The 26,505-nt window shown below is 35.9% G+C and overlaps 2 protein-coding genes and 1 long non-coding RNA gene across 11 annotated transcripts in view; 1 reads left to right on the plus strand and 2 right to left on the minus strand.

Moving 5' to 3' along the window:
- Positions 1-1,636: 1,636 nt before the first annotated feature.
- On the minus strand, positions 1,637-22,911 carry Tps1 (Trehalose-6-phosphate synthase 1). Of its 7 annotated transcripts, none has more exons than XM_087358306.1 (16): positions 22,821-22,911; positions 21,329-21,498; positions 20,815-20,971; positions 18,645-18,770; positions 17,453-17,596; positions 17,145-17,262; positions 15,678-15,871; positions 13,212-13,334; positions 11,496-11,712; positions 9,537-9,693; positions 7,881-8,081; positions 7,165-7,354; positions 6,530-6,667; positions 5,995-6,288; positions 5,438-5,598; positions 1,637-4,355 (listed from the first exon to the last, which is right to left on the minus strand). In XM_087358306.1, the coding sequence occupies exons 2-16, from the start codon at positions 21,433-21,435 to the stop codon at positions 4,187-4,189; spliced, it is 2,496 nt and encodes an 831-aa protein (XP_087214432.1). In that variant the 5' UTR covers positions 21,436-21,498; positions 22,821-22,911; the 3' UTR covers positions 1,637-4,186. The 7 variants fall into 7 exon arrangements, with proteins under 7 accessions (XP_087214432.1, XP_087214433.1, XP_087214425.1 ...); XM_087358307.1 differs by lacking the exon at positions 22,821-22,911 and adding an exon at positions 22,692-22,798; XM_087358299.1 differs by lacking the exon at positions 22,821-22,911 and adding an exon at positions 22,271-22,401.
- Positions 22,826-26,242, plus strand: LOC110834546 (uncharacterized). Its single transcript, XR_002544637.2, has 2 exons — positions 22,826-22,887; positions 24,277-26,242. It is a non-coding gene; the product is annotated as an uncharacterized LOC110834546 (long non-coding RNA).
- lace (serine palmitoyltransferase long chain base subunit) overlaps positions 24,607-26,505 on the minus strand; it is a 33,077-nt gene continuing 31,178 nt past the window's right edge. For all 3 annotated transcript variants that reach the window (XM_022073784.2, XM_022073783.2, XM_022073785.2), the window contains one exon: positions 24,607-25,987. In XM_022073784.2, coding sequence (XP_021929476.2) covers positions 25,880-25,987 — 108 coding nt within the window. In that variant the 3' untranslated portion in view covers positions 24,607-25,879. The remainder of the gene's footprint in view (positions 25,988-26,505) is intronic.

The following is a 26,505-nucleotide window of genomic DNA, read 5'->3' on the forward strand; positions in this document are numbered from 1 at the left end:
CTTACATCACATTTTTAAAGCCCTTGAATATCTGGAGAATCCTTAAGTGACAGCTCTTCGGCCAATCCTTCATCTGCAGAAAGAGGTAAAAATTGATCAGTGTAAGATCGGGACAATACAGTGGGAGGGAACACACTTGGTGAGTGGATGCTGCATAGCAACTAACTAGCTTACCAGGGAATTGCTGAGGAACACTCATTCTTTGGCTTCCCATACCTTCAGAACGGCATCCCAGAGGCAAGCACTTCTCGTACCTTACCTTCTTAACTGTAGCACTGTCACAAATAAACTCATGGGTAATGCTCAGCTAATCAAATATGGCTTCCATGATGACCTTGCATTTTCGGCAATCGCAACAGAACTTTGCGGCAGGTTTAGTCACCTATGATGATCTTTTGGAGAAAGTCTAGATCATCATCTGCAATGATGTGGTCAGCATAATCCAGATGAGGTCAATATTTTATTCTTGAATTAGAATTCTTGGCACACCTTATTTGCAAACTCATTTACCATTCTTAAAATTTGGGACAGCAATGCTCTAGTCAACCCAATTCAGTTTGTCCCTAGCATCAATTTACATTAACATACCTTTCATTGAACAATCTCTGAAAATGTTAAAATGCTAATAAAATACTACTAATCTGACCTAATGAAAATCTAATTCACCATTTGAGATGCCAACTTCTCCTATTGCAATCTCAGGTGAATTTGCATAATTTTTTTTATCAAAATTTCCTTCAGTTTGATAAATCAAATAATAACAAAAAGAGGGAGGAAGATATATCCTTTCTCCACCAAACCTATAACTTCTTTCTGTTCATATACTTGATAAAAAGAATCAGTTTAGTGAATGAGTAAGTCTTATTCCACAAGAAATATTTAACAGAAACATTACCAAGTGCAATTACCAGAGATCAAGGTTCAATTGGAACTTGCCTGCTGGGCTATTGATGACAACACTTGGCATCACCAATATGAGTCAGTCAGAAAAATTCAGCATCCAGTCCTCCAAGATGAAAAGTTATATGCCAAAACATCTGTTTTCAAAGTAATGGTTACCATCTTCAGCAGTCACCAGGGATTTTCACATATTTGGGCCGCTGAAGAACGCAGTCAAGGGATGAGAATTTCAACCAGGTACTGAAGTGCAGCAGGTTGTGTGTATCTGGTTTCATAGGCACAACATGGAATTCCAAAAAAAACTGCATCTATCACTTGGTGAGATTTCAGGTTCTCATGCCAACTGTCTTCTAGTATGTTGCACCATGTAATCTGGTTAGAAATTTATCAATAAGCTGTGATGATCGATACAGTAAGTACCTCTGAAACATTGGTGAGTTTATACAAGGTTTGTACAGTGCAACATCCAAGAAGTCTTGTCATCTGTATCCATCACTCGATGACACAATGACATGTATGGCTCAATGCATGCTGTGACTGTGCTAACAGATGCCTGACAATCTCACTCACGAGAGCTTCTATTATATTACAGGAAAGACAATGAAGCTTCACAGCTACACATATTGTTCTCCACATATCTTCTCATACAATGAAACAGGTTTATAAAGCTGCAAATTTCAGGTAGTTTGTGATTAACAGTTCTTATGGCACTTGACTTTCAGTCAATGAACCCATGTGCAGTAATGTACAGATATATTTATCACAAAACAATGCAATTATCAGCTACATCTTTTGAAAAATAAAACCTACATAACAACTTACCAGTATTATATACATAACAAAATCCACACAGGCATTAATTCAGGAAAAATTGCAAGTTTACAAATTCAATGCTATGTAGAGATATCTAGGATGCATGGAATATCACACACATTCTTGTCTTTGGCACTGCATCAAAGTGAAGGATCAGCTTCATGATATGGCCACTTTACCCTTGGTACTGATTTGATTGGATAATGGTACGCAAATGATTTTATCAAGTTACACAAGAGTATATAAATATCATATCCTGTGTGAAAACAATTCAATAAAATTTGGATTAAATTTTTTAAATTAAATTACAAATTTCATTTTGATCTGTTTTATTTGTTAATAGTCCATGAGCCTGTCAATTTTCAGAATCTTGAACCAATCATTACAATGTACTAAATGTAAACACAGAACAAAATGATGTAACAGCCATATTAAAATATATTTAACACACTCTTCTCCACTCTCACAACCATCGCCATAAGATTAAGATGCAAAAGACGATACTGTAATTCAGATTTAGTATACTCTTGAAATAAAATTATGTAAAATGACCAGCTTAAAAGAATTAACAAAATATGAAGGAACTTTAAAATAATCTCACATTTGTACAACATAAAAGTATTATAAAACATAAAATGGAATTTTATAAACAGAACACTTCCCCCCAAATAGGTACCTACAATTTAAATCTAAAATCTTATTTGAAATGGTCTAACATACCTGACAGTTTTAAGAAATTAAAAAGAGTATTTACTTTCTTTATAGAGTTTTTTATTAAAACCACTGGCACATCAATCAAACCAATTAATTATTCATAAGAAAATACACTTAAATAACCTGCTTACAATGGAACCCTGAGGGCCCTGACACTTCCCCATTTCGGACTGGTTTTTGTTTAACAAATGGTGCTTCTAAATATAAATCATTACACAGTAGAAATTTATGTAATAAATATTTTAAATAAAGCAATTATTTTTGTTACTTTGATATTAAATTTGATTCATCACACAAAACAACATTTTCAGTGGAATATAATCACAACACAGACTTAAAATGTGACAAAACTTGACATTTCTATACCAATGGTCACAGAATTGAATTTTTAACAGAACTTCAAGATGGAAGCAGAGCTATGATCATTAATACTGTGCAAATAAACAATTTCCCAATCTTGTTGCTATGCTGTTCTTTTTTATATATGCACATTACCATGCTAAAAAGGTATTTTAGGAACAGCATATTCAATTTATTAGAAAACATGACTGAAAATGACATCAAATAAGATTCTATACAAAAGTTGAAATTTACACAAAACCACCCAGTATATGCCTACAGTTAAATTCAAATAATTTCTCAAGAGTTTAAAACCTGGAGTCTGATCTGGAGATACATCTTCATACGAAACATTATTTTACAAATTTTATGCCTTCTCTCAACAAAGGTTTGCCCTTTCGTATAACTTACAAAGCATTGTTTTTAAGAGAAGTCAGTGTATAATTTTTAAATCAGATATCTGTCTTTGGAGAACACATCTGGTATACAGTATGTAAATGTAAGAACAACCAACACATTAGAATTCTACGTTAGATAATGATGTGAAGCAAGAACAAAGCATGCAAACTAGAGAATGGACTTGACATATGGGAAACACAAATTAATGATGTAAATGTATTTGCACTACTGCTATCAAATATCAATCAGTAAATCTTATATTTTAACTCACAAAACATATACCTATCAGAAGTGCATAATTCTGAGGAAGACATCTTTTACAAATATGAAAACTGCAGAAATATATATTTTTTCAGATTAAGAATAAGAAAAGGATAATGACAGAATTTTCTTAGCTGATTAAAGAGGAAGTACACTGTTTACAAAAATCCTTTGCTACTCTCATTCTTCTGACTTACATTTTACAGTTAAGTAAGAAATTTAAGTTTATCTTCTACATCACAGGGTAATTGTTACATCAAGTGGTCTCCTTCTCCTCCAGTTGTCTTCTGTTCCAGAGGTGACCGTGATGGATTCTGATATTCACACTTGTCTCTGAAATGTCCACTACCAGCTAGCAGCTACAAACCAGTCTTTGTTCTATCTTTAAACTTAACATAAGTAACTTCCAGATGTAACACCTAATTCAACATTAATTGTTATCATAGTAACTAAGCAAATTTCCCTGTTCCTACTAAACAATAACTTGTATGTATATGCACAGTTATAAAACTTGCCTGATACAGAATATACAGGTACAAACTGACATGAGCTCAAAATACACAAACAATACAGAAACATAGGTCTGAAAGATGTTATACAAGAAAATACAACACAACAACTTTTATGTTAGAAAATATAATTCACTGGAAGTTTGTATTTCTGGAAGAAAGATTTCTCAGGAGGAGCTGCGTAATAAATCACTATCTTACGGCACACAAAAAACATTGAGATAGCAATAATTACCTGCAGCAATTTACATTCAGTCTTTCATAAATTCTGTACCGAGATCACTGGCTGCTTGTAGTCTTTCTTCTAGGGAAGTGCCTTCTTTGGCTTTGCCCTCAGCCTCATCCACTGCAATTGGTAAAAACGACATTTCCACCCTCATTCTGCTGGTACTTGGAGCTATATTCTTGCTCTTCAGCATCCTGTGATTTACAGATGTTTTGCTGGTCAGTCACAATTGACTGTCCACACAATCATATAACCCTTTCTAATATTTTGTTCCATCAAACTGATTTCCTTCACACATCATCTGGGAGGGGACACTCAGCACAAGGACGTATGCAAGCAAGAAAAACCTACCATTGAAGTAATTAATCTAACAAATAGTCCTAGTCCTATACAAAAAAAAAAAAACTGTAAACCACAAAACAGAATTAAACTTGTATATGGCAGTAAGAGTGGACTTTAATAACACAAAATTTTATTTTACATGTACAACCACGACTAAAGACGACAGATAAAGCAGAAATACAGTAAAGGCAAGATATCACCCAGAATAATAATTTTATAAATACGTCACAAATGTTCTGAAATAAAAATTACAATAATCTCAATATCAAGAAACAAGTACCATAACATTTCTGCAATAACACCATGCTGTGATGGGCAAATTAGCTAATGTTTCAAAGACATCTGCCTGGCTTCCAACTAACCTCATTCTTGATACTTATAGTTCAATACCACTGGGGTGTGGAAATTGTTTCAATTGATGAAAATAGAACCAGGAATCAGTGTAAAGTGGCACACTGAAACACAAGCCCCTTTACACAGATACTAACACTATAAAACCTTGGCAAGCCAGCCCACCACAAGAAAGTGTTAACACCAAACAAGTGGAAACAAACATATATATAAAATCACAATGAAAACCTTATGAATTCAACTAATTCACTTGCCCACAGCCCATTTCAAGATACAGGTACCATGTTGACGCTCACAAGGAATGACTGGAGAAAACCACAAAAATTATTAAGTTAAGATAGCTAGTTTCCTGTCAAACTTTAAAAACAGAACAACCTTTATTACCACTATTATAACCTGCTTGGTGCCAGTATCTTCAAGCTGGGTACAACCTCCTTCACAATTCACCAGTACATGATTCATTACTACTAGAACATGAAAACCACTTTTTTGTGTTGAGTAGCAAAGTGAGGGACATGTAAATACAGAAAAAATAAATTTGTATCACCCAACTGACTCACTGACATGTTCAAGGCTACTCTACCTGGTAGTATCTTCGCCCCCTGGTTCCCGCAGGCTCAGGTGACGTTCCAACCACTTTAGCATCATGAGAACAGAGTCTGTACTTGGCAGACGTTTTTCTGCTGCAGTGCGAATGATGCTAGATGATGTAACACGAAATGTAGCTGCCATACCTTTCAATGCCTGTAAAATGAATCCTAGTAGAATTACAAACTACTTTATCCTCATAAGACTTGAGGTTCTCACAGCGGTGAGTATGAAGATTTCTGTCTTCTGGGTTATTGCGCTGTGTAGTCTGGTCGATGAATATTCATCGCCCTGATGACGGAGGCAGTATGACCTCTGAAACGTTGGTTAACATCGACCAGACTACACAGCGCAATAACCCAGAAGACAGAAATCTACTTTATCCTCATTTACAATTTAACATTATCCCTACCAATGAGCAGATTCTACTAGGTCTGCCAGGATGGGCTGTGCCACAGCACAAGCGATTAGTTGTTGGCTTCTCACCAGGGAGGTTCAGGTTTGATCCCATAAAATATGGCCGTATTACATTGGGCAAATTGTTATTCTTACCTGCATGGCATCTTCATCGGTGGCGTCATCACCAGCATAAATGATGCGTATACGTTCACTCCAATCAAAACCAAATGCAGTGCGAAGAATGTAAATTGATGCCCGACCCTTGTTCCATTGTACAGGAGGCCGAGCTTCCACAGCACAGTGTGATGCACCGACTTTAAATCCATGACTTTCAATAAGTTTGCACGCCTGTGAAATAAGTTTGGCACGCACAGACATAGGAGTCTCCCGGTAGTGGAATGTGAGGACAGCTCCTTTGTTCTCTACCCATGCTCCTTCTTCGCAAACCTGCAAGTTCAAATTTTTACAGAGCCCCTTTTAAAATTATTATTATTATTCTCGTGATCAAGGAGCCAGGGTAGCTCAGTCAGTATAGTGACTAATTTTTTAACTTCCAAAACAGAGGTGCTCATTTTTAATGAATTTAGTATTAAGTGTTTCAATTTCTAAGAAAGAAACAAAATTTAATGTAATTTATATTGTTATTTCTAGAGTTAACTTAGCTTGACAACTTTCCTTTGCAACATACCTGATCTTGTAAGTTTTTCAAAAGATCTCGTACATTATCTTCTAGTTCAGCAGGAACAGGATGCATAAACTTTGTACCATCAGGATGTATAATTTCCAAACCATGACTGCCAGCATATGTGATGCCCTCTATACCAACCTACAAGTAATCATTCTTTTGAGGTCCTTCATTATGGCATATATCATTTAGTGGAGAATAAAATTCCTATTAAAACTAACCTGAAAATTTAAACTTCTTCAATGATTTGTTTGTAGCTCTTGATTTTTCTTATCGAGATAACCAATATATATTCCCCTAAAATGCCCACTGCCATCAAATTCTTACCCTCTCTCCCCCTCTGGTCTCAGCTCCTAGCCGCCCTGCAGCTGAATCTGTCTTATGCCTTACACTATCTATCAGAAAATACACTATGGCTATGCATTCAGTCTTTAAAAGCAGTTTCATAAAAACTTAATGACATGTGTGATCTCTGTGAACTAAATGAAACAACAATTCATTCTTGAACACTGGCAACAGATCATATTACGGAATGCCTAGAACCACCTTACTTTCACAATCAGTTAATTAACAGCAAAAACTTTAAGACAAATCCAGTTCAAACGCCATTTCCAAACACAAGGTAAAACAAATGTTACCATGTCCATGACGTTGTTCACATTGCGTCCAGAGATGATAGCAATATACACATCTGACATGTTGGATAGCCGCTGAAGAACATTCTTTGTTTCCACTGGAAGAATTGCAAGATCTGGGTGTGGAGCAATTGGTGCAAGAGTTCCATCATAATCCAGCAAGAGTGCCACCTTGTTTGTGTACCCAATATATCTTGAAAGAGAAGTGACGTATTTTACACAACATTCTCACAAGGTCAATAATTTAAAAACTGCATTAGAATGTGTCTTAGTTTTTAACAATTCCTTCACAACTTCACAGATTATACAGTATCAAGAAGATTTTCTGTGAATGATGTACTAAAAAGGTAATGGTTTTGGCTTATTTTAAGGTATTATCCCAACATTGGGAGAGATTGAGGAAAACCAAATTTGCCAGTGTGAGTTCCTGGCCAAGAAGAAAACATAAAACCTGAGTATGAAAGAACACAAAGTTGTCTGTTTCCTTTCACTACCTTAAACATACTAAGTACGCTGTATAAATCATTACATTCTTTGTTGTGTATTAACCTTCTTTCCTGACTTCATTTTTCGTAGGTCCACATATTTAATACTCTGCTGTAACACCTAGCGATTTACTCCGAAAAATGCAGAAGTGAAATGAGACAAATTTATGCAACATTACTAACAGAATCAAGATAAAATGTTAATTTATTTTATAAACTGCTGAAACCACTTACTTAGCAAGATAATCTTCAAAGTCATCCATGGTCAATGGATGCATGGCAATAGATTTAACCTCAACAGGATCCTCCGCCTCAATTTGTGACCCCATCTGTTTCATAAATGACCTCATCCAGAAATTAATGTCATTAGCCTTCTCACGGCGACGCAGATAATTCATTCGCAATGTCCGTTCATCTTCAGGCATTGTGAGAGCTCTATAAACACAGGATTATTACATTTAAGCTTAAGCCTTTCAATATCAGCCTGACTACACATCACACTAAACCCACTGTCCATGTTTTGTAAACCACACTGTACTTGGGTGTCCTAAAAACAAATATTCCTTATTATAATTTCTTAATCATAGCAGTGGAAGATGGAGGTGATATGTTCTCCTGAAACAATGTTAACAACCTATAACACTTCATGGCAACATTAATAACTGTCTTGTAGAGGATACTGTCCAAGCAGATGGCAGATTTACATAGCAAATAAAAATGTTTAATCCAATGAAAAGAATATTATTGTAATTAGAAATAAGATAAATAGCCATCATAACTCATCGGGTACAGCCATGTATTTTTAATGAAGACTAAAATGTTCTAAATTGACTAATCAACTTCTACAGCTTTTAAATTAGTATGACTCATTCATCCCTTCATATTCAGCTTGGTACTTGCTTATTTGTTTTTAAAGACAACAAATAAATTACCTGCAAAACACACACACATGAAACTAAGTGCAAGAGCAAATCATTACAAAACAGAAGATTTCTAATAAAATGGGCATTAATTAATTTTCATAAACTTTACACTGCAGTGTGGAATTACCCATCTTAACTAAAGCAGGAGAAGCTACATTTCCATCCATCACACAGTCAGGAAAGATATTTATTTTTTAAGAATGCCAATGTAGTTGGAATTTATGGATAATTAAATTCTTAACCTATAATACAATATACATTCTGTACAAATTCAATTATTGTTTCACAGATTAGACTTTCATTCCAGTGAATAAAAAATTAAAATACATAAGAGACAAGTAGAACATGTCCTGCGACTGACAAATTTTATCACGGTTCGTAACAGTGTGCCACCTCTCACTACTGGAGGCAACAATAACCAATATAACAGGTTTCAAAACTTTGACATACAGAAAGCTATTTGGTGCATGGCTGCAATGATATGCATAACAACAACAACTTTATCAGACATCATACACTGTCAAATATCTGAGTGGAGTGGAATGGAAGCACAAATAATAAAAAATCACACATAATTGAAAATTATTTTACATTCAACATAAACTACTCATATACCATATAACTCTACTGTTTGTAAGAACAGCATATAGTCATGTGGGAGGAAGAGGACGCATGACTGTCTGAAAATCAATAGACCTCAGAATAAGAATGTCACAAAACAGACTGGAAGAAACACATAAAGAAATGGGTGGGACACAAGTGAAGATGCGTGGTTTTATAATTCTCCAGTACGTTCATCAAAGAACAAAAACTTAAAATAAAAAGCACAGATAATTCATAAATTAATACTCTGTGAATACTTAAAAGTACATTGTATTTTCCACTTGTAGTGTTTTTCAATGGTATAACAATTCATGGTTCTAATTTAACACACATTTACAAAATGTGATAATGACTTGTAACAAACCTGTGTAGGACCTCAGCTGCTTCATTGATCTCATACGGGTTGCAGATCAGAGCTTCATGCATTGTTTCACCAGCTCCAGCGAACGGAGACACAATCAAAACGCCAGGTGGCTGGTTGATCTGACATGCAACAAACTCCTTGGCTACGAGGTTCATTCCTATTGACATGCAGTTACTAGATCAGGAAAACACCTAATATTATCATAAGACTAACAAGAATATTATGTAAAAGTTTGAAGAAGAAATGGTTACAGGATGGTCTGCGCACAGTAATAGTAAATTGCACGTGTAATTGAGTCTTAATACCATGAAGTTGTGGAGATAAGGCTCCATACATTCTGAACCAAGAAGTGGAAAGAAATCAGTGTCATGCTCAGGCTGCTTTAACCCTCAGAAAAGAGACTCCAGTACCAATTAGATAGAAAGCAGGATAGGCCTCAGATCCAGTCTCGAAATTGCAATTAATAGAAAAATTCCAAATCAGCCACGAATCAAACCTTGGCCATCAAGCTTATAACCAGTCACTTTAATGAGTGCTAAAAATCCAGGTTATTGTTGTTCACTCAGTTATTATGATTCTGTATTACCTGCTGAGGTTCTAAAGCAATAAATAAGGATGATTTTAAATGACACAATTAAAAAGCTTCCGAGAGGAAAAGATTGTCCTATCTGAAGGTTCTCTCGCAGCATTTAAATGGAGAAATTAATTAAGGAAACTCTCCTACACAAGAAATCTGTAAACACGAGTAGTTCCAAGATAAGATCTGAATCTGGTCCTTCCTAATTACATCAAAACTTCACTGATAAATTCTGAGTCGTCCTGTATAAAGAGTGTGTTGTAGTGTTCAAATAATTTGTATTTATCTGTAACAAATATAGGTTCACAATATTTGCTGCATAATTTTATTTATCAACCTGTATATTTTTATTTTAATATTGAATGTGTTAAAACTGGTTTCTGATATTTTTTATTACTTTAATAATTATACCACTGTACTCCCAGCATAACCACATTCACAAATGCACAGCGTTATCACATGCCCTCACAACAGTCAAATCTACACATGGCAGTGCTAGTACAGTATAATATAGAGAATGTTCAAACATTATCTCAAATGTCTACTACCCGAGTCAATTTTGTGTAACTCTGATAACTTGTTTGCAAGAGCAATGCAAGTTCATTGTCAAATACTAAAGTGTCATCTTATACAGACTGCCAGAATTCGGGCAAGAATCTTCAGAGTATCTGGTTTCGAGTCAACTGATAATATAGTACCCCACAGACTACAGTCTGCACATGGAGGAACAAAAAAAGAGAACCAATCCAGTTGTCTAGCTGTCCTGTAGAATGAAATGTGAGATAATTTCAACGCAGAACTTTATAAGGAAATTATCAAACACTTCATTTCACAGACTGCTACGGGTACAGAACGACAGCAATAAGGATTTTTCTTGTGGCCTCCAAGACTTCCTAACTTACCGCATCACGTCTTGTACTCTTGTCTTATTTAAAACAGAACATGTAAGCTAACAATCTTCACTGACATAAATAAATTACAACAAAATACTGAAGAATGCACTTCAAATAATTCTGGTATACAGGTTTTTTTTATCATGCAACTTTTCAATTAACCCATGTAAGGACCCTTGGTATAGGTACAGGACTTTATGTAGCAATAGAACTCTGAGCCTGGATACGCAGAAGCCTCCCCTATCAGTATGGACACCAGTTCTTAGAATCAGACTACAGATGGTTAGTGCAAGAAATATGGCAAGAGGAAGCTATCCCAATCAAGTAGCCTGAAGCAACCTCCAGAGTGTGCATAATAGTGTTCAACCTACAAGAGACAAGATATGTAGCCTGGTATAAAATACAGGTAACAACAAATGGTATCCAGATCCCTGCACACTTTTGTAGCGTAATAACCTGGGCTATGCTACAAGAATAATGCTGTCATACCATCACGCAATGGCGTCACAAGGGCCACAGCAGCTTCACGGTAGAAACATGCCAACTCGTCCTGACTCACACAGCCATAGATGTAACGAATTGGAGACCAGTTGTAAGTGGTGAAACGACCATTGATACACCCTACAAGCTGGTCTATTTCTTCCTTAAGATCCTGGTACTCCTTTACGTCAGTACGGGACGGAACTGAGATCTGCAGCAAAGTTACCTGCCAGCATAAAGATAAACAGGATTGGAAGGCTGTACTGTCTAGAGTACACCGACATTCCAAAGCCATTCTTCATGTCACCTCACAAAGGTCAATGTTGTATGAATGTAATTTGAGGTCACTGCAGGGCAACAGTGTGTCCCAACATCATTATGTGACTGTTTAATAACAATTTTCCAATAATAAACTTGTCTGTAGGTCCTTGTTTCATTAATGTAATCAGATGTAACTCCTGATGAAATTCCTGCTAAATTTAAAGAGAGAGAAAGGTATATAAATAAACAAAAAATAAAAAAAACGCAAGCCTCGGCTGTCATATGCATGTGACACGGAAGTACTTTGTATGCACAAAACAGACATACAGTAGTTACACACTTAAATGTTAAAATTAGAGTTGTTATTAAATGCATTATTGCTTCAGCTTAAAATCAGGCATAAGATAATAAAGATCTTGTGACAATCCACAAGGACAAATGAAGTATAACTATAACAACTATGTCCTTATCAACAGGTTCTCTACATCTCAATGCCATTAATTACACAACACTTAGCCTTTAAACAACAGTTCACAAACACTTGCTAACTGATAACAACTGGGTCATTTCCAAGAAAAGATGTGCACTGCATTGCCAACACAGAACATCTGCACGCTGTGAGGTTGTATTCGTTACTAAGAATTACATTTATGAAACACCAATATTCACCTCTCAACAAATATTGTGAACCACCGACCAAAGTGAATATTTCTCCTTACTCATAAAATAAGCACTTCATTATCAACATTTGTATGTGCAGAGGAACTAGACTTATTGGTTTAAAATCAATTCAACTTCACTTGTTATATGTGACAGACAATATGTTCAACTAATCAAATTATTAAATATCAATTAATCTAAATTTTGGCAGAGGGCCTTCTGTCACACTAGATGTAATAGTTATAATGCCATGATGTGGTCACCGCAGTCTCATTTATAATATTTACCATAAAAATATTGGAGTCAGGGGCTTCTTATGTATTATTATTATTATTATTATTTAGTGTTCTGTCTGACGACAGGTCCATATGAACAGGATCCTTCCATCCTTTTCTCTTCTCGGACTGGGACCTGTTCATATACGTTCCTGGCAGATGATCCAGAAGTGGTTTGCCATTGCCTTCTTCTGTGTGTGAATGGAGTAATTGTTGGGATGCCACGGAGGAAAACTCCGTGTTGCCTAGACCACGGCCTTGCCCAACACAAGTTATAAATTCGGGCACCGCCGGGAATCGAACCCTAGACCCCAGGATTACAAGGCCAGCGTTCTAACCGCTAGACCACCGTGGCTCTTACATGTAAGTATAATGTCAAAATCAGATATTAAAAAACACTTGTGACCAGTACAAGTAAAAGAATGATAATATTCAAACAATACGAACTTCACTTGGTGGTGTAACATTATTAAAATAAATGGATATCGAATGGTCAAGAATATTTTGTGTGTGTGTGAATCCATCTTACTTTCTCTATATGTTCTGGATGTTTCTCCAGCAACTTTTCGAACGTTTTAAGCCTGTGAACCAGTCCCTTGGTGTAATCAAGGCGATCAACACCCAATACAACTTTCTGGTTTGTAAACATCACCTGCAAAACCACAACACAAAGTTAATTATATAATTTATAAATGTAACAAGATGCAGTATCTACTGAAAATGTTATAATTTTAAGTAATTTTAAACAACATTATTTTAAGTTTGTGTATAGACGGAAAATAAAATATTGTATCAAAGTTAATTATGTATATAACACGCACAAACAATATTTTTGGAGGGAAGAATGAGCTGTGGCCTATTTCAGAGTACTGTCCAGGCACTCACCTGGAAGGACTGAGAAAAACAAGAAACACGTCAGTTTAAATAGCCAATACCCTAGTCACAACTGAAACCAGGTACTTCACCACACAGGTCAGATGTGTATATCTAACATATGGATTACATATAACCCTTTACATCCCAATGGTAAGTATATGTACCTTCTACTTTAACAGCAAGTCTGAATTTTGTACTTATGGCTTTAGTATTATTCTCTACATAAAATAGGGACTATTTCCTTAAACAGCAATAACCAGCTGATCTTTTTAATGGAAAAGTGCTGTGTTTTCTTTGAGGTACAGACTTAATTCTTACATAATATTTGGATGAGCTTCAGCTTCACACTTTTAATACTGGGAATACTTGCTAAAATCTGAGTACAAAATACAAGGCTCAAAATGGGAATAACACATACGTATGTACATTCTACAAAACATAATAAAATTGGCATTTCCTTATCTTCAAAAGAACTAGGAATACTGGGAGCAAAGCTGAAGTTTGTACACAACATGGTATACAAAAATGTTGTAAATTACCGAGTAATTAACAAACACAACTGTATGGAGTCCTTCTTTGGTAACTGATATTTATTCTGCTGTTCCAAGGAATTCTGTATGGAGCACAAAGTTCATCAATATGCTCATAACAGAACACCAATGGACCCAATCAAGAGCCACTTCAATCCAGTTCATACTTTTATAATCCAAATATCAGTTAAAATGTATAAATATACTGAATGTATATAACTAAGAAAGAATACAGAACTTAAATAGTATAAAAGGTTATTAAAATACATGCAATGAATGCAACCAATCTACTTTTTTCATCAAGGAACTGTACCAGCTCTGTGCAAATCATCCTAATCAGTAGTGGGGCATGGGTTCAAGGAATCTGGGTGAAAACCACCGAAAAATTTCGTTGCTGCAAACATTCATCTGAGAAGAAAGTAAAAGAATAATTTCCCACAAAATGATTGACCAACAGCCAAACAGGGAGGGAAAGATATAATTTTTACCGTGTAATCTCAGAAGCAACTTGGTAACCATGAAACTATTTCTGGGAGCAAGCTTTACATAGTTAGAAGATGGCAGTCTCCTGAGTTGTGCCCTATAGCCTAATAAAAGGTCACTGACACTTCAGAGTTACTTTTACCTTCATCAGGGTGTCCCAATGACAAAAAAAGCAAGCACCTTCAACCTGAAGACAACCATTTTCAAACTTACCACCATAAACACCTGAAATCCTACTTTACAGATTTAGACTGTGCTATGCCGTGAAGTCTTCTGTTTGTATACCAGTGTTCTGAAGGAACATACTGCCTCCATCGTCAAGCTTTATATACATGCACTGGACCTCTTATCTGTGAAGCTTGGGATCTGAGCTGAGCCAGATTTATGGTTCTGGGCCTAGCATGCATCAATACTTAAAATACGAGGCACAGACACATTAGTGTCATGGTCAGCAGAAGCCTTCTCAGCATGCACATAAAGAAAATTAAGGTCGTGTCATTGCTTATATCTTCCAGACCACAAAAATATTCACACAGAGTAAGTATGCCTAATCCATTGTGATTAATTTGGCCCAATGACAGTCACACAACCCTTTGTCTACTTCAGCAGTCTTTGTTTCATGTAAAACTTTTTAAAAATTCATTAATTTCGGTACATTACAGTCAGTGTAAAATTTAAGCAGCTGTTCCTTCTCTAAGATCATATACGACAGACGTGACAAACTCTTTATTTAATCATTTCAAGGAAGCACATTTATCTTATTCCATAAATAATTTCACCTTCTTCATTACATACAGTGCCAAGCTGTTTGTGAAATGCAAACCTTTGCATATGCAAGTTTTCTCTTGTGCTATTTCATTCCTGACGCTTTAAACTTTCAAAGGACTAATTTAATCTATGCGGAGGTACCAGGGTTATTTTTACTACGTGATTTTCTATAGGTCGGCGTCTTACATGAATGTAACTATCGTATTACAGCAGAGACGACTGAACACATCAATCACATGAAAGAATCACAGTCAATCACGGAAACTAAGCTTAATAAACCTAACTAACTGTAACATCACACACTACATTTCATTTTGAACACTAGCCTTACTAATTACCTTAGGAGCAATTTCTGCTAAATGAACAAAGCGATCGAATGGAATGCCGATGGGTAGTGGCCGGACACGAACTGATCTCCCTCCCTGTTCCACCAGGAGATTCTTGCGGTCAACACGACAACCCAGGGAGCGCTGACAGCAATCAATGAAGTTCACACAATAGTCCTCGATGTGAAATCCAATCACCTCATTCCCTTATCACACAAAAGTTATTATTAACAATTATAATATTTAACTATGGCAGAAATTACCAAACCATGGTATGTGGAAACTATAAATTTCTCTAATGGAAAATTTCATTATGTGTGCAGTTATTTTCTATTAAAACTATAAAAGTAAAAAGTGACTCTAACCCCATATTATTACAGCTTGTGTTCTAGTTAAACAGTATGTAAATGAAGACTTTCAAGCACATGCAGTTTAAAATATTCATACCTTGGAAAAAAACAAGAGTGATTAATATTTACATTATTTAATGATGCTGTACCAACTGCATCAAATGATAGGGATGATGATCATGAAAGAGCAGGTAACAATTTGAAATGAGGTGGTTGTGGCTCACGAGAGGTATGATCTTGGCATTTTCCTAGAGACACTGAGAAAATAAAATAATATAAAAATAAAAATACCTCAGTATTAGCCTTTTCCTAATCCTGCAATGATTCAAAGTGAGCAAAAGTTTATAGCTATTCCACCTGGTCCAATGTGAACATTGCTTTTCTTATACTTACATCTTTTAGTCTCTGCTGTGATTCTGAGTGTTAAAAGGGTTCTACAGAGTGGGGAAAAACTGAACAAGAGCAAATGAGACTAGGTGGTTTGTTTGAGAAATAACATTTACTTATCCCTTAAAGTTTATTACCGTCTGTTCCACCGCTTTTATGGTCAATAACCTGCATTTTTTCCACAGAAATGAAGAAAGACAGAATAAGGAGAACAAAGAAAAGGTTCAAGATAGGCAATGGGTGAGTGAAGATTCAAATTGAAGCCAGACAAAACAAAAAGCAGGCGAGCTAACCTCTACACTATAGCATTAATAATTCTGATATAGAAATCTAATCTGTCATGTAAAAGTAAAGTAAAGTAAAGTTTGTCCCACTATACGCCATGTAGGCACTTGGGGGAGAGGCGGTATAGCTCCTCTCTTCCTTGACCTCGGCACTAGATGGGGGTGAGTGGTCAGCATCACGCCCCGGCCGGCTTTACCCCCGGGAAAGGACCCCGGTACCCATTGTAGAGGAGGCTGGGTGGGACCCAGAGCCGGTCTGGACGCAGAGGCTAGAAGAAAAATCCTCTGCCCCCGTCGGGGATCGAACCCCGGTCGTCCAGCCCATAGATAGTCACTATACTGACTGAGCTATCCCGGCTCATAATCTGTCATGTAGTATAGACTAATGAAGGACAAGGACAAACATATTGTGTCACATGATCGGAGGTGCAATCCAATATATGTATGTATGCACTCACCCAGAATTCCTTGTAAGATTTCATCTCCCCAAGGAAACAGACGAAAAATGTCCCAAGGTGGAAATGGAATATGAAGAAAGAACCCCAACTTGCATTGTAAACCTGCTTCATCAGCTGCCTAAACACATAATCCAATTAATATTAACCATAACACAGTGGCAACACTTGATTGCTAACTTTTAAAGACAATGTAAAATAACTATTGGGCAATATGAGACTGCATGGTGTGCCTTGCAAGGTGCAGGTAACACTGATTTCAACTTTGACTATTACGCTGATCTGTGAAGTGCGATAATATTACAACGAACCTGACGAACCCAATTTGCCATCAACATCAGGTGGTAATCATGGATCCAGATGAGTGGTGTGACATTGGCAGGCTTTACTTTCTGCAGAAAATGCAATGCATGCATCGTCCGGTCAGCAAACATCTCGTTTACTTGAGTGTAAGCCTGTACAAAAGACATATTACACTGGTGTCTTATTTACTGATCTGTCCGTCTAGATCAATGTACAGATATAAAATTCTATGGCTCACATTCCAGAATAGAAATCTATGAAATTACCATTAGACCACACTGCTTTGTAGGGATTACATAATCCAACACATAAACAATTACAGAAATAATAATTTGGAAAGAAAGTGGGCATCTCTACTAAGAATGTTTTTTTTTTATTTAGTGTTCTGTCTGACGACAGGTCCATATGAACAGGATCCTTCCATCCTTTTCTCGGACTGGGACCTGGTCATATACGTTCTTGGCAGATGATCCAGAAGTGGTTTGCCATTGCCTTCTTCTGTGTGTGAATGGAGTAATTATTGGGATGCCACGGAGAAACCGGGAAAGCCCCAGGAGGAAAACTCCGTGTTACCTAGACCACGGCCTTGCCAAACACAAGTTATAAATTCGGGCACCACCGGGAATCGAACCCGAGACCCCAGGATTACAAGGCCAGTGTTCTAACCGCTAGACCACCTCATCTTATTATTATTTAGTGTTCTGTCTGACGACAGGTCCATATGAACAGGATCCTTCCATCCTTTTCTCTTCTCGGACTGGGACCTGTTCATATACGTTCTTGGCAGATGATCCAGAAGTGGTTTGCCATTGCCTTCTTCTGTGTGTGAATGGAGTAATTGTTGGGATGCCACGGAGGAAAACTCCGTGTTGCCTAGACCACGGCCTTGCCCAACACAAATTATAAATTCAAACCCGAGACCCCAGGATTACAAGGCCAGCGTTCTAACCGCTAGACCACCGTGGCGGTCCTAAGAATGTTACAAGTCATGAATATAAATCTCAAGTAATTAAATATTATTACAAATTATCTTGATACAACCAAACTCTTCATTTAACCTTACTTGTTCAATGTCACTAACAGTGTCATCAACATTATGAAAGAGATTTAACTTGAACCAAGCTCTCTTGTTATACAATTTCAACATTTTATCCCCTGAACCTCTGAAATGAAAGGAGCAGCCTATTATTATATTTGTACCTTCCAGTCTTCTGCAGAAAACTGTGCTCTGTCCGGCATGGAATGGCACAGTGGCCATAATGTCCCATTACAGCAGCCATTGTAGTAAGAATCGAAAAGAACTTTGTTTATATGTACACATACAACCTGAAAACAGCAAAACAAGACCTGAATACATATATTTATTTTGGCCGTCTATACGCAAACTTATTAAAATGAGTTGTTAAAATATTATAACATTCACAATATAAATATAAAATATATAAAATACGTTATGGATTCACAAACGCATAAAATCAATAAATGCAACGCAGCTTAGTACATAATAGTTTATAAAATTAATAGAATTGATAACCTGAAGATGATGTCTTAGTACATCGAAACATGTCGTTTCTAATATGAAGATGCCAAAAATGTAATATCGTAATACGATAAAAAGAGCATCAAAACATAACATAACGTATTTTATATATTTTATATTTATATTGTGAATGTTATAATATTTTAACAACTCATTTTAATAAGTTTGTGTATAGACGGCCAAAATAAATATATGTATTCGAATCAACACAAACATGACGCAATTGAGATACAAAAAGACCTAAATAATTCACTCAAATATACAGACTGATATAATACAATTTTTCTTCACTTCGTGGTGCAGACTTTCAAGTCTGTTCCAACTTTAATGTTTCCCACAGTCTGCCTTGGCACTGGCATCCTTTTGGTTTATACTCTGCAACTGTTCGAATATCCTACCATGTCTTCTATCCAAATCGCTTAACAAGCCTCGTGTTCATATACCTTATTTTGTAATCACAGGATTTTCTGTTCTCTTCTGATATCTTCATTCTTAATATGGTCTAATTTAGTACAGGCTTCAACCACTCTTTAACCATAAAACATAATTTTGGAGATTATATTTTTTTTTTTTGTAACTTAACATATCTAGGGGAGAAGAACATAGAATCTTGTGTAGCTAATTTTATATTCAGTTAATTAAAGTTTATAATAAGTTAAGATGCTGGGTTCATGTACAGTCACAAGATCAAATCCCACTTCAGTTCAAATGTTGTTATTTCTTGCAGCTGTAAATATGTTATAGATTAGTTTAAATTTGTTGTATATAATTTAAAAATTCATACCACTGTCATATTTGTAACTGTTCACTTATAAACAGTATTTCACACATAATTATAATTGTGGGTACATTTATAACCTATCTTCACAAAAAAAATCACATTCCTATACTTAGTTTTGTTTGAAAAACTGAAAGCTAAATAAAGGACATTCACAGATGTATTTTATTTCATGTTCAACAAACAAACAAATAAAAAGCTCAACAGAATTTGAATATTTTTGGAAGATCTATTAACCATGTATCATTCCAAGACCCAATATTACATTGCGCCACTCCTACTTAGCAAGTCCATGTGTCAACCACATAATTATTACAAATTGTAGGAAATTAAAATATAATGGCATAACATTCGTAACAGATTTCATGAAAGTCAGCCACCTGGTTCAAAAGCTGAAACGGTAGACATTCAAACAAGACAGCATTCTCATAAGCCTATTTAATTTTCTCAGTCCTTACTATATGGGTACAAGAGATTTAAATCATTATACTATGCAGATGACAGAATTAATAAAGTTAACCTTAGTGTGGTATGTTACTGTGACATTGCACAAGCTGCGCTACACTGGACCATGCACAATCTATGACACATGGCTGATAAAGGTTAATAATGGAAAGCTGACAATGTGACACTGACCTCAGTGATGACCTTTATACATGTGGTCATCATTTTATCATACCACACAGAATGAACTTCACTTCATCAAGTTGTTTCAAGACTATACTATAAATGTGACACACTGGTCTCTGAGGTTATTGATCTGACCTCTGACCTTGGTGATTTAGACAATACTGATCTGGCCTCCAACTACATTGACTATGAACAGAAATGCCAACTGATCCTGTGATTTCTTTTTAATATATAAGACAACAAACATATTAACACAATTTTAAAGTTACTTTTGGACTGGTTACAATTCTGCTCCACCACATACTTATTTGAAATGTAACTACATAATTCATAACAGTTTGTTGGCATCTACAGTAAATATTATACCATATATAGAAATGGGTACAAAATTGTAATTCAGTATGGAAATTCAAATATCTTACATTTTCTGATAAGAGTCCTGCAGTAGGTGTTTTGTCATTTGGATCAGATTCTGGGATAGCCTCATTCACATCATCCATATGTCCTGGCCATCCAACCCATATTCCTTTGGATTGAACCACAACAGGAGCAACAGCTGTCACAAGGCCTCCTGCACTACTAGGAACCAATTTTAAATAAAACAAATAAAGAAAACATCAAAATTAGTTTTTAATATCACTCCTCTTACATCCTTATACACAAAATCAAAACTGCACATATCACACGAGAAATAAAACAAACAATCCATCAGAAACATGTACTGAATGAAATTTGAGGTTATGGCAATGAAGATGTCAGTGTTGGTCTTCTGGGTTGTAATACTACGCAGACTTGCAGACAGATACCAACATTTCACAGGAAGTTACTGCCTCCTTCTTCAACCCATAGGACCAACACTGACAACATTCATTGAAATGAAAGATAGTTGGTTGTATTATTTAACTGTTACACACATACATCAGCACATAAAGTTACCTTGCATTCCTTTCCAATTTTTCAGTATCTGCATTACGTTTCAGTACGAATGGTAGTCTATTGGAAACAACTATCAAGTTTCCTGGTGTTGGACCTGTAGCACTCATTGTACTCTTTTAAAAAACCTGCTCTTGACAAAGTAAATTTTCATAGAACACAGCAGTTCCTGCCTGAAATTAATAGAAATAACTGAGTTCAGGGCTGATGTCTTGCAATAACAGCAACAAAAGTTGTAACCATAAGGTTAGAATGTTGCTTCATGAGGAAATGCAATCCCTTTAACTTTACTAATAGAAATGTGACATATAAGGGCATATTCACTAAATGACTGCTCTACCATAAACTAGATTCTTATGCTTATTTGGTTTGACGCAGTTCTCAAGTCCAAGTAAAACTGTACCTTCGTGCAGTACAACATCAGTATTATGACATTCATCCCAGTAAGTTATACTCATTGAAAAACACTGTACGAGCGACGTTTCCTTGTTTCAACTATTTGCCAGACCTGTTTTCATTGGAAGTTCCAACCATATCTATAACACATTTACGTAACTGTCGAACTGCGAGCTAGAGAGGTAGACCGGCAGATGTGAATAACGTGATCTCTTCTTCTTCTTCTTCTTCTTCTGGAATGAAAGTCCTATGACCCTTTCCCCAATAAAAATCTATAAATTTATCACAACTCATTTTGAAAAACTTATAATTTACTAAGACCTACTACTACTTTACCATCCTCTTTTGAATATAGTGAGGACTTTTGAAACGCATTCTGGGAAGATTTTAGCGGGAATTTAAATAATTGCAAAGCCGCCCTACACAGGTAAACTAAGATGTACAGAAAAGTTGAGGACTCTTTAAATCACACAAAGGCAGTCAATGGCACAGCTCAGGTCATTAAGTCGATAGACAGCAATAATTACTTACGTTCACCCTACTACTTACACTAAAACGGTGCACTAGTGACAGGGCACTGCAGAAGAGTACGCAGTAGTCACATGACCAACAACTACAAGTCTCTTATCACGTGTTAATAGCATGATAATGGAATGTCAGACCAAATAATGACCTTTGAACTTACTGACCTCCACAGAATGGTATGAAACCTTCGCGTCAAAAGTCAATTTTGTTTTAAAAGAACAGCTGTCATTTAAAACTCTTCAGAGGTTCAGCGCATTGATTGTTTTATTAATGTTCACTATGTTTGAATGATAAATGGCATCGTCCTCGACTCTATAATCATCATTGAGTCGTTGAATATCCAACCTGCCCCTTGGGAAATTCAATGTATTCGTTCAAATGAACGATTCCACTAATCAAACTCAATAAAAAGAGACTTGTACAGACAGTTATTCTAGCGACTCACTTTCCGCAATGACCTTAAATCACTATCGGGTGGTGACTTCATTCCCTACGTCTAAATTACTGATCAAAACTGACTATATTGTGCACTGTGTAAAGCCAAATCAAAGACCAGAAAAAGATCCAACAGTACCAATTATTCGATAGTGTCCATCACTGAAAAACTGCAGAAGTGGTGGTCTCAATTTGATAGATGACACGTATGTATGCTTGTTTCTGGTCGAGGGCGACAAGATTATCGATATAAAATGAATTTTTGGTTTTGCTGATCGATTATGGCATGAAATGCAATGAAACCATTTTCCTAAATGTGGTGTTACGATCCGTGAATTCTTTAAGGTTACATGCGAAGTTGTAAGTCTTCGAACTACTACGAAGTTAATTTGTGAATACGGGAGTTCTGTCTTCTATTGCGGTAAATCGTGAGATAATCAAACATTCCTTAATAATTTAATAGATCAGCCATGATTTGATGTCGATTAGCGGTGAGACGTATTCATTCCGATGGTGATTTGTTGAAGGGTAGAGTATTTAAAGTCGAATTATATGAGACAGTTATGTATATTCATGTATTAATGGCGGTGACATAACACTTCAAATTATATGCCGTCACTTGAGACATAATAATGTGATGGTTTGTGAATTGATAATGGATGCGAGAGAATCCAACGCAGCTAATACAAGGTACAGAATTTCGCTGCAGATAGAGGAAAACTACGGGTAACCTAATTCAGGATAATAGGCGACGGATCGAGATTTTAACCGGAATCAATTGAACTAGAATCAATAACACGGTATGGTTCAGCATTGCTATATATGATGAACTGAAGAAAGCGGCAGTGCCCTGTTTTAATTTACAATCCAAGCTGAGAAAAACTAAAAACAACAAACTTAAGGTAACCCGAGTTCTTATCGAAATTCATTTACGCAAGTTGACTGTGCTAAGTAATTTCTTTACTGCTGAAACAACCTCTCTGTTAAGTGTGCAGTGGTTACTTAGGAAAGTTATTTGTTAAATTCTGTGTGGTAATTCAGAGCAGCACCATCATGTGAATACAGAAGACAACAAAGAAAGGCCAATCAAATGATTTTGTTGTGTTTGCTGTAGCTGACATTTATATATTGTTGAATTCAGAAGTATCAGTTCTGACGAATTGTAGCATGGAGAACAACTGTTCTAAACGGAGCACAATTTATTACTAAGACTATTTGTGCAGAGCAGTTAAACTTACATGTGTTACCAAGCATATCTTATAGCCGAGTGAGGTGGTTCAGGCAAATCTTATGATGCCTAAATGGTAAAACGCAACAGAAATTTACTACCGACGATACAATCGGCTCGTACCACTGCAACTGAAGTTGTCCCCACCCCGTTATTGTAATAGGATGTTGTATGTCCCAGCAAAAGGCCAAGTTTCATAGGAAAAGGAACAAACTCTAGGGATCTGGTGTGATCATATCCCGCCAGCATCAATATCCATAGTTTGAACATCCCTTCCGCAATTATAAAACCCAGTTAGAGTAAGCACGACCTCACATACAGTTTGTAAGGCACCGTTCACCATTTCCAGCAATGCGTTTCGTTACAGGAATGGTCTAACGTAACAAGAAGCAATGTCTCGCGCTTGCAGAAGATTCTGCCCGTAGTTTGGGTATTGGCTGGTTGGACTAACGTATCAAGTTCATATTTGGTCTTCTGGGTATATTATTTTGTCTCATATGTATTTACCACATTTTCTGTGAATTTTGGATGGTTTAAAGTGGGGTCATTACATTAAGACCAATATGAAGATGCACGGGGTATTCGAGAAAAAAAGGTAATACCATAATACTGCTATATTTTTTGATAAACAGCAATTAATTTTATTAAATTCTTATTGGAAATCATAATCATCATAGAATAATGAGAACAACAAATATTACACACTGTTTTCAGAGTATATTTTAATTTAATGTTAAATTTGTACAGAATTCCTTCTTACAAATAATCTTTGTTTATTCCTACAGACATTTTGATGATTTATACAATGAAGACTTTGTGACAAAATTATTGTTTGAGAACATATGGTATAAACAAAATAACAAGAACAGGTGAATTTTTCACAGAGTGCATGTAATTATAACTTAATTCCCAAGCATTCATAAAACTGACTTCTGTCTTTATATAAAGCCACTCATTAAGACTGTGCACAAAGCATGTCACAAACACATTTTTAATATTAATGAGGTACAAACTAAAGATAAATCAGATTTTACATACATATTGTACTATGTTAACATGTCAAGGAAAGTGGCCGATTAGTAACTTGGATGTAATCGAGATTTCAGGTTCTCAAAGTAGCAAGGACGAAGATAACAGATAGCCTCCTGGGATGTTACACTGTTTAATCTCACAGAAACTGACTTATTTTTCAAAGGTGTGTATGAGCATATGAGTGATGAGTTATCACCCTGATGATGGAGGCAGTAGAAATCTCTGAAACATTAGTTAACTTCAATGAGACTACATGGCACAGTATCCCAGAAGGCTGTCATCTTCATGCCAATGTAACTGTTTTACAAGTGCATTTCATCTCCGTATATCAAATTTCTTGAATGCTGGTTTCAGCTGCAAGGCTAAAATTGTAGCGTGGGCTTGAAATGGAGCCATCTACTATCAAAGAAATGTGACTCTGATCATACCAGTACTTGACAGAACATTTTCTTAAACTGATGTTAATTTCTTATTTACTAGAAGCCATTTCCTTTAAGAAACATTTAGAAAATTAAATTATTGTATCATAATACTGTAAACATCTGATTAAATGCCAGGGTTTGAACGTCTTAGGTTTAAACTGTAGGTGGGTACAAGCACTGCCGCCATTTTTAGTATACAAAATGTATTTTTCTGTAAATTCATTTATCCTACGCGTCCTTCAGACATTTTTCTCTGCATATGACAATTTGTAATTAGCTATAATTGCAGACATGGCATGTTTTCACATGCATTTTTATGTTTCACCTACCAACTAGGATGTTAAAAACTCTCGACTGACATCCTGTATTTGGCATGTGTGTGTGTGTGCATTTTAGATATACACAAATTCAAATTATCACAGTTCATATCTGATATCGATCCAAGGCCACAAAGGTTCGACATACTTCTTTTAAGGCAGCAAGTTACAAGCAGTCAGTCACTGGCGTGGTAGCGTATCACTGCGACTCGTCATCTGACCCATACACAACCTCACCCTTGAATCGAGGCAACTGAGAGTATCTGAGTCCTAATGTGTCTGAAATTTCTTCAATCACCTCTAACGCCTGAAACATGAATTTGTATCTGTGAAAATCCTATTTCATCTAGGAAAATGGAAAGTCAGGAAAGAACGAATATGAAGTAGAATTTGTATTTACAACAAAATAATGGAACAGTTAATCCTTCTAATCTTATATGAATTAATCTCTTTTCAAGACGAAAAATATATGGATGTGAAAGTAGTTGCATCAGAACCCTGGATATCATAACCTGATAAAAAGTTTTTATGAATAAATAATAACATTTTATGTAATACATAACTGGAGTTGGACAACATGCCATATAATTGAGCTCTTAGATTCCTTGTGCAAAATTATAAATTTATCATCTCTGAGAAAGTAAACCTGTAAGATGATGGAAAGACATGATTTTCAGTACTTGTATCAGGCCAACCAAGGCACGCACTGTGAAAAACGATGATGGTGGCGATGACACAGTTAGCTAGTCTACAGGTTATTTTATGCAGTATAAACTGTGAAAGTTTTTTGTTTTAAGTATTACTGGCATGTGTGTGGGCGCGTGC

The sequence above is a fragment of the Zootermopsis nevadensis genome, unplaced genomic scaffold (assembly GCF_977971745.1).
Source record: "Zootermopsis nevadensis isolate Lab colony 2312 unplaced genomic scaffold, Znev_1.0 Znev_ptg000003l, whole genome shotgun sequence".
NCBI classification, from domain to species: domain Eukaryota; kingdom Metazoa; phylum Arthropoda; class Insecta; order Blattodea; family Termopsidae; genus Zootermopsis; species Zootermopsis nevadensis.

Coding starts and splice junctions, on each gene's coding strand:
- Tps1 (XM_087358306.1), bottom strand. CDS start 21,435: ATGAGTGCTACAGGTCCAACACCAGGAAACTTGATAGTTGTTTCCAAT. Junction 17,263..17,452: donor TGGCAAATTGGGTTCGTCAG/GTTCGTTGTAAT, acceptor TTATGTGTTTAG/GCAGCTGATGAAGCAGGTTT. Junction 6,668..7,164: donor TGAACAACGTCATGGACATG/GTAACATTTGTT, acceptor GATTACTTGTAG/GTTGGTATAGAGGGCATCAC.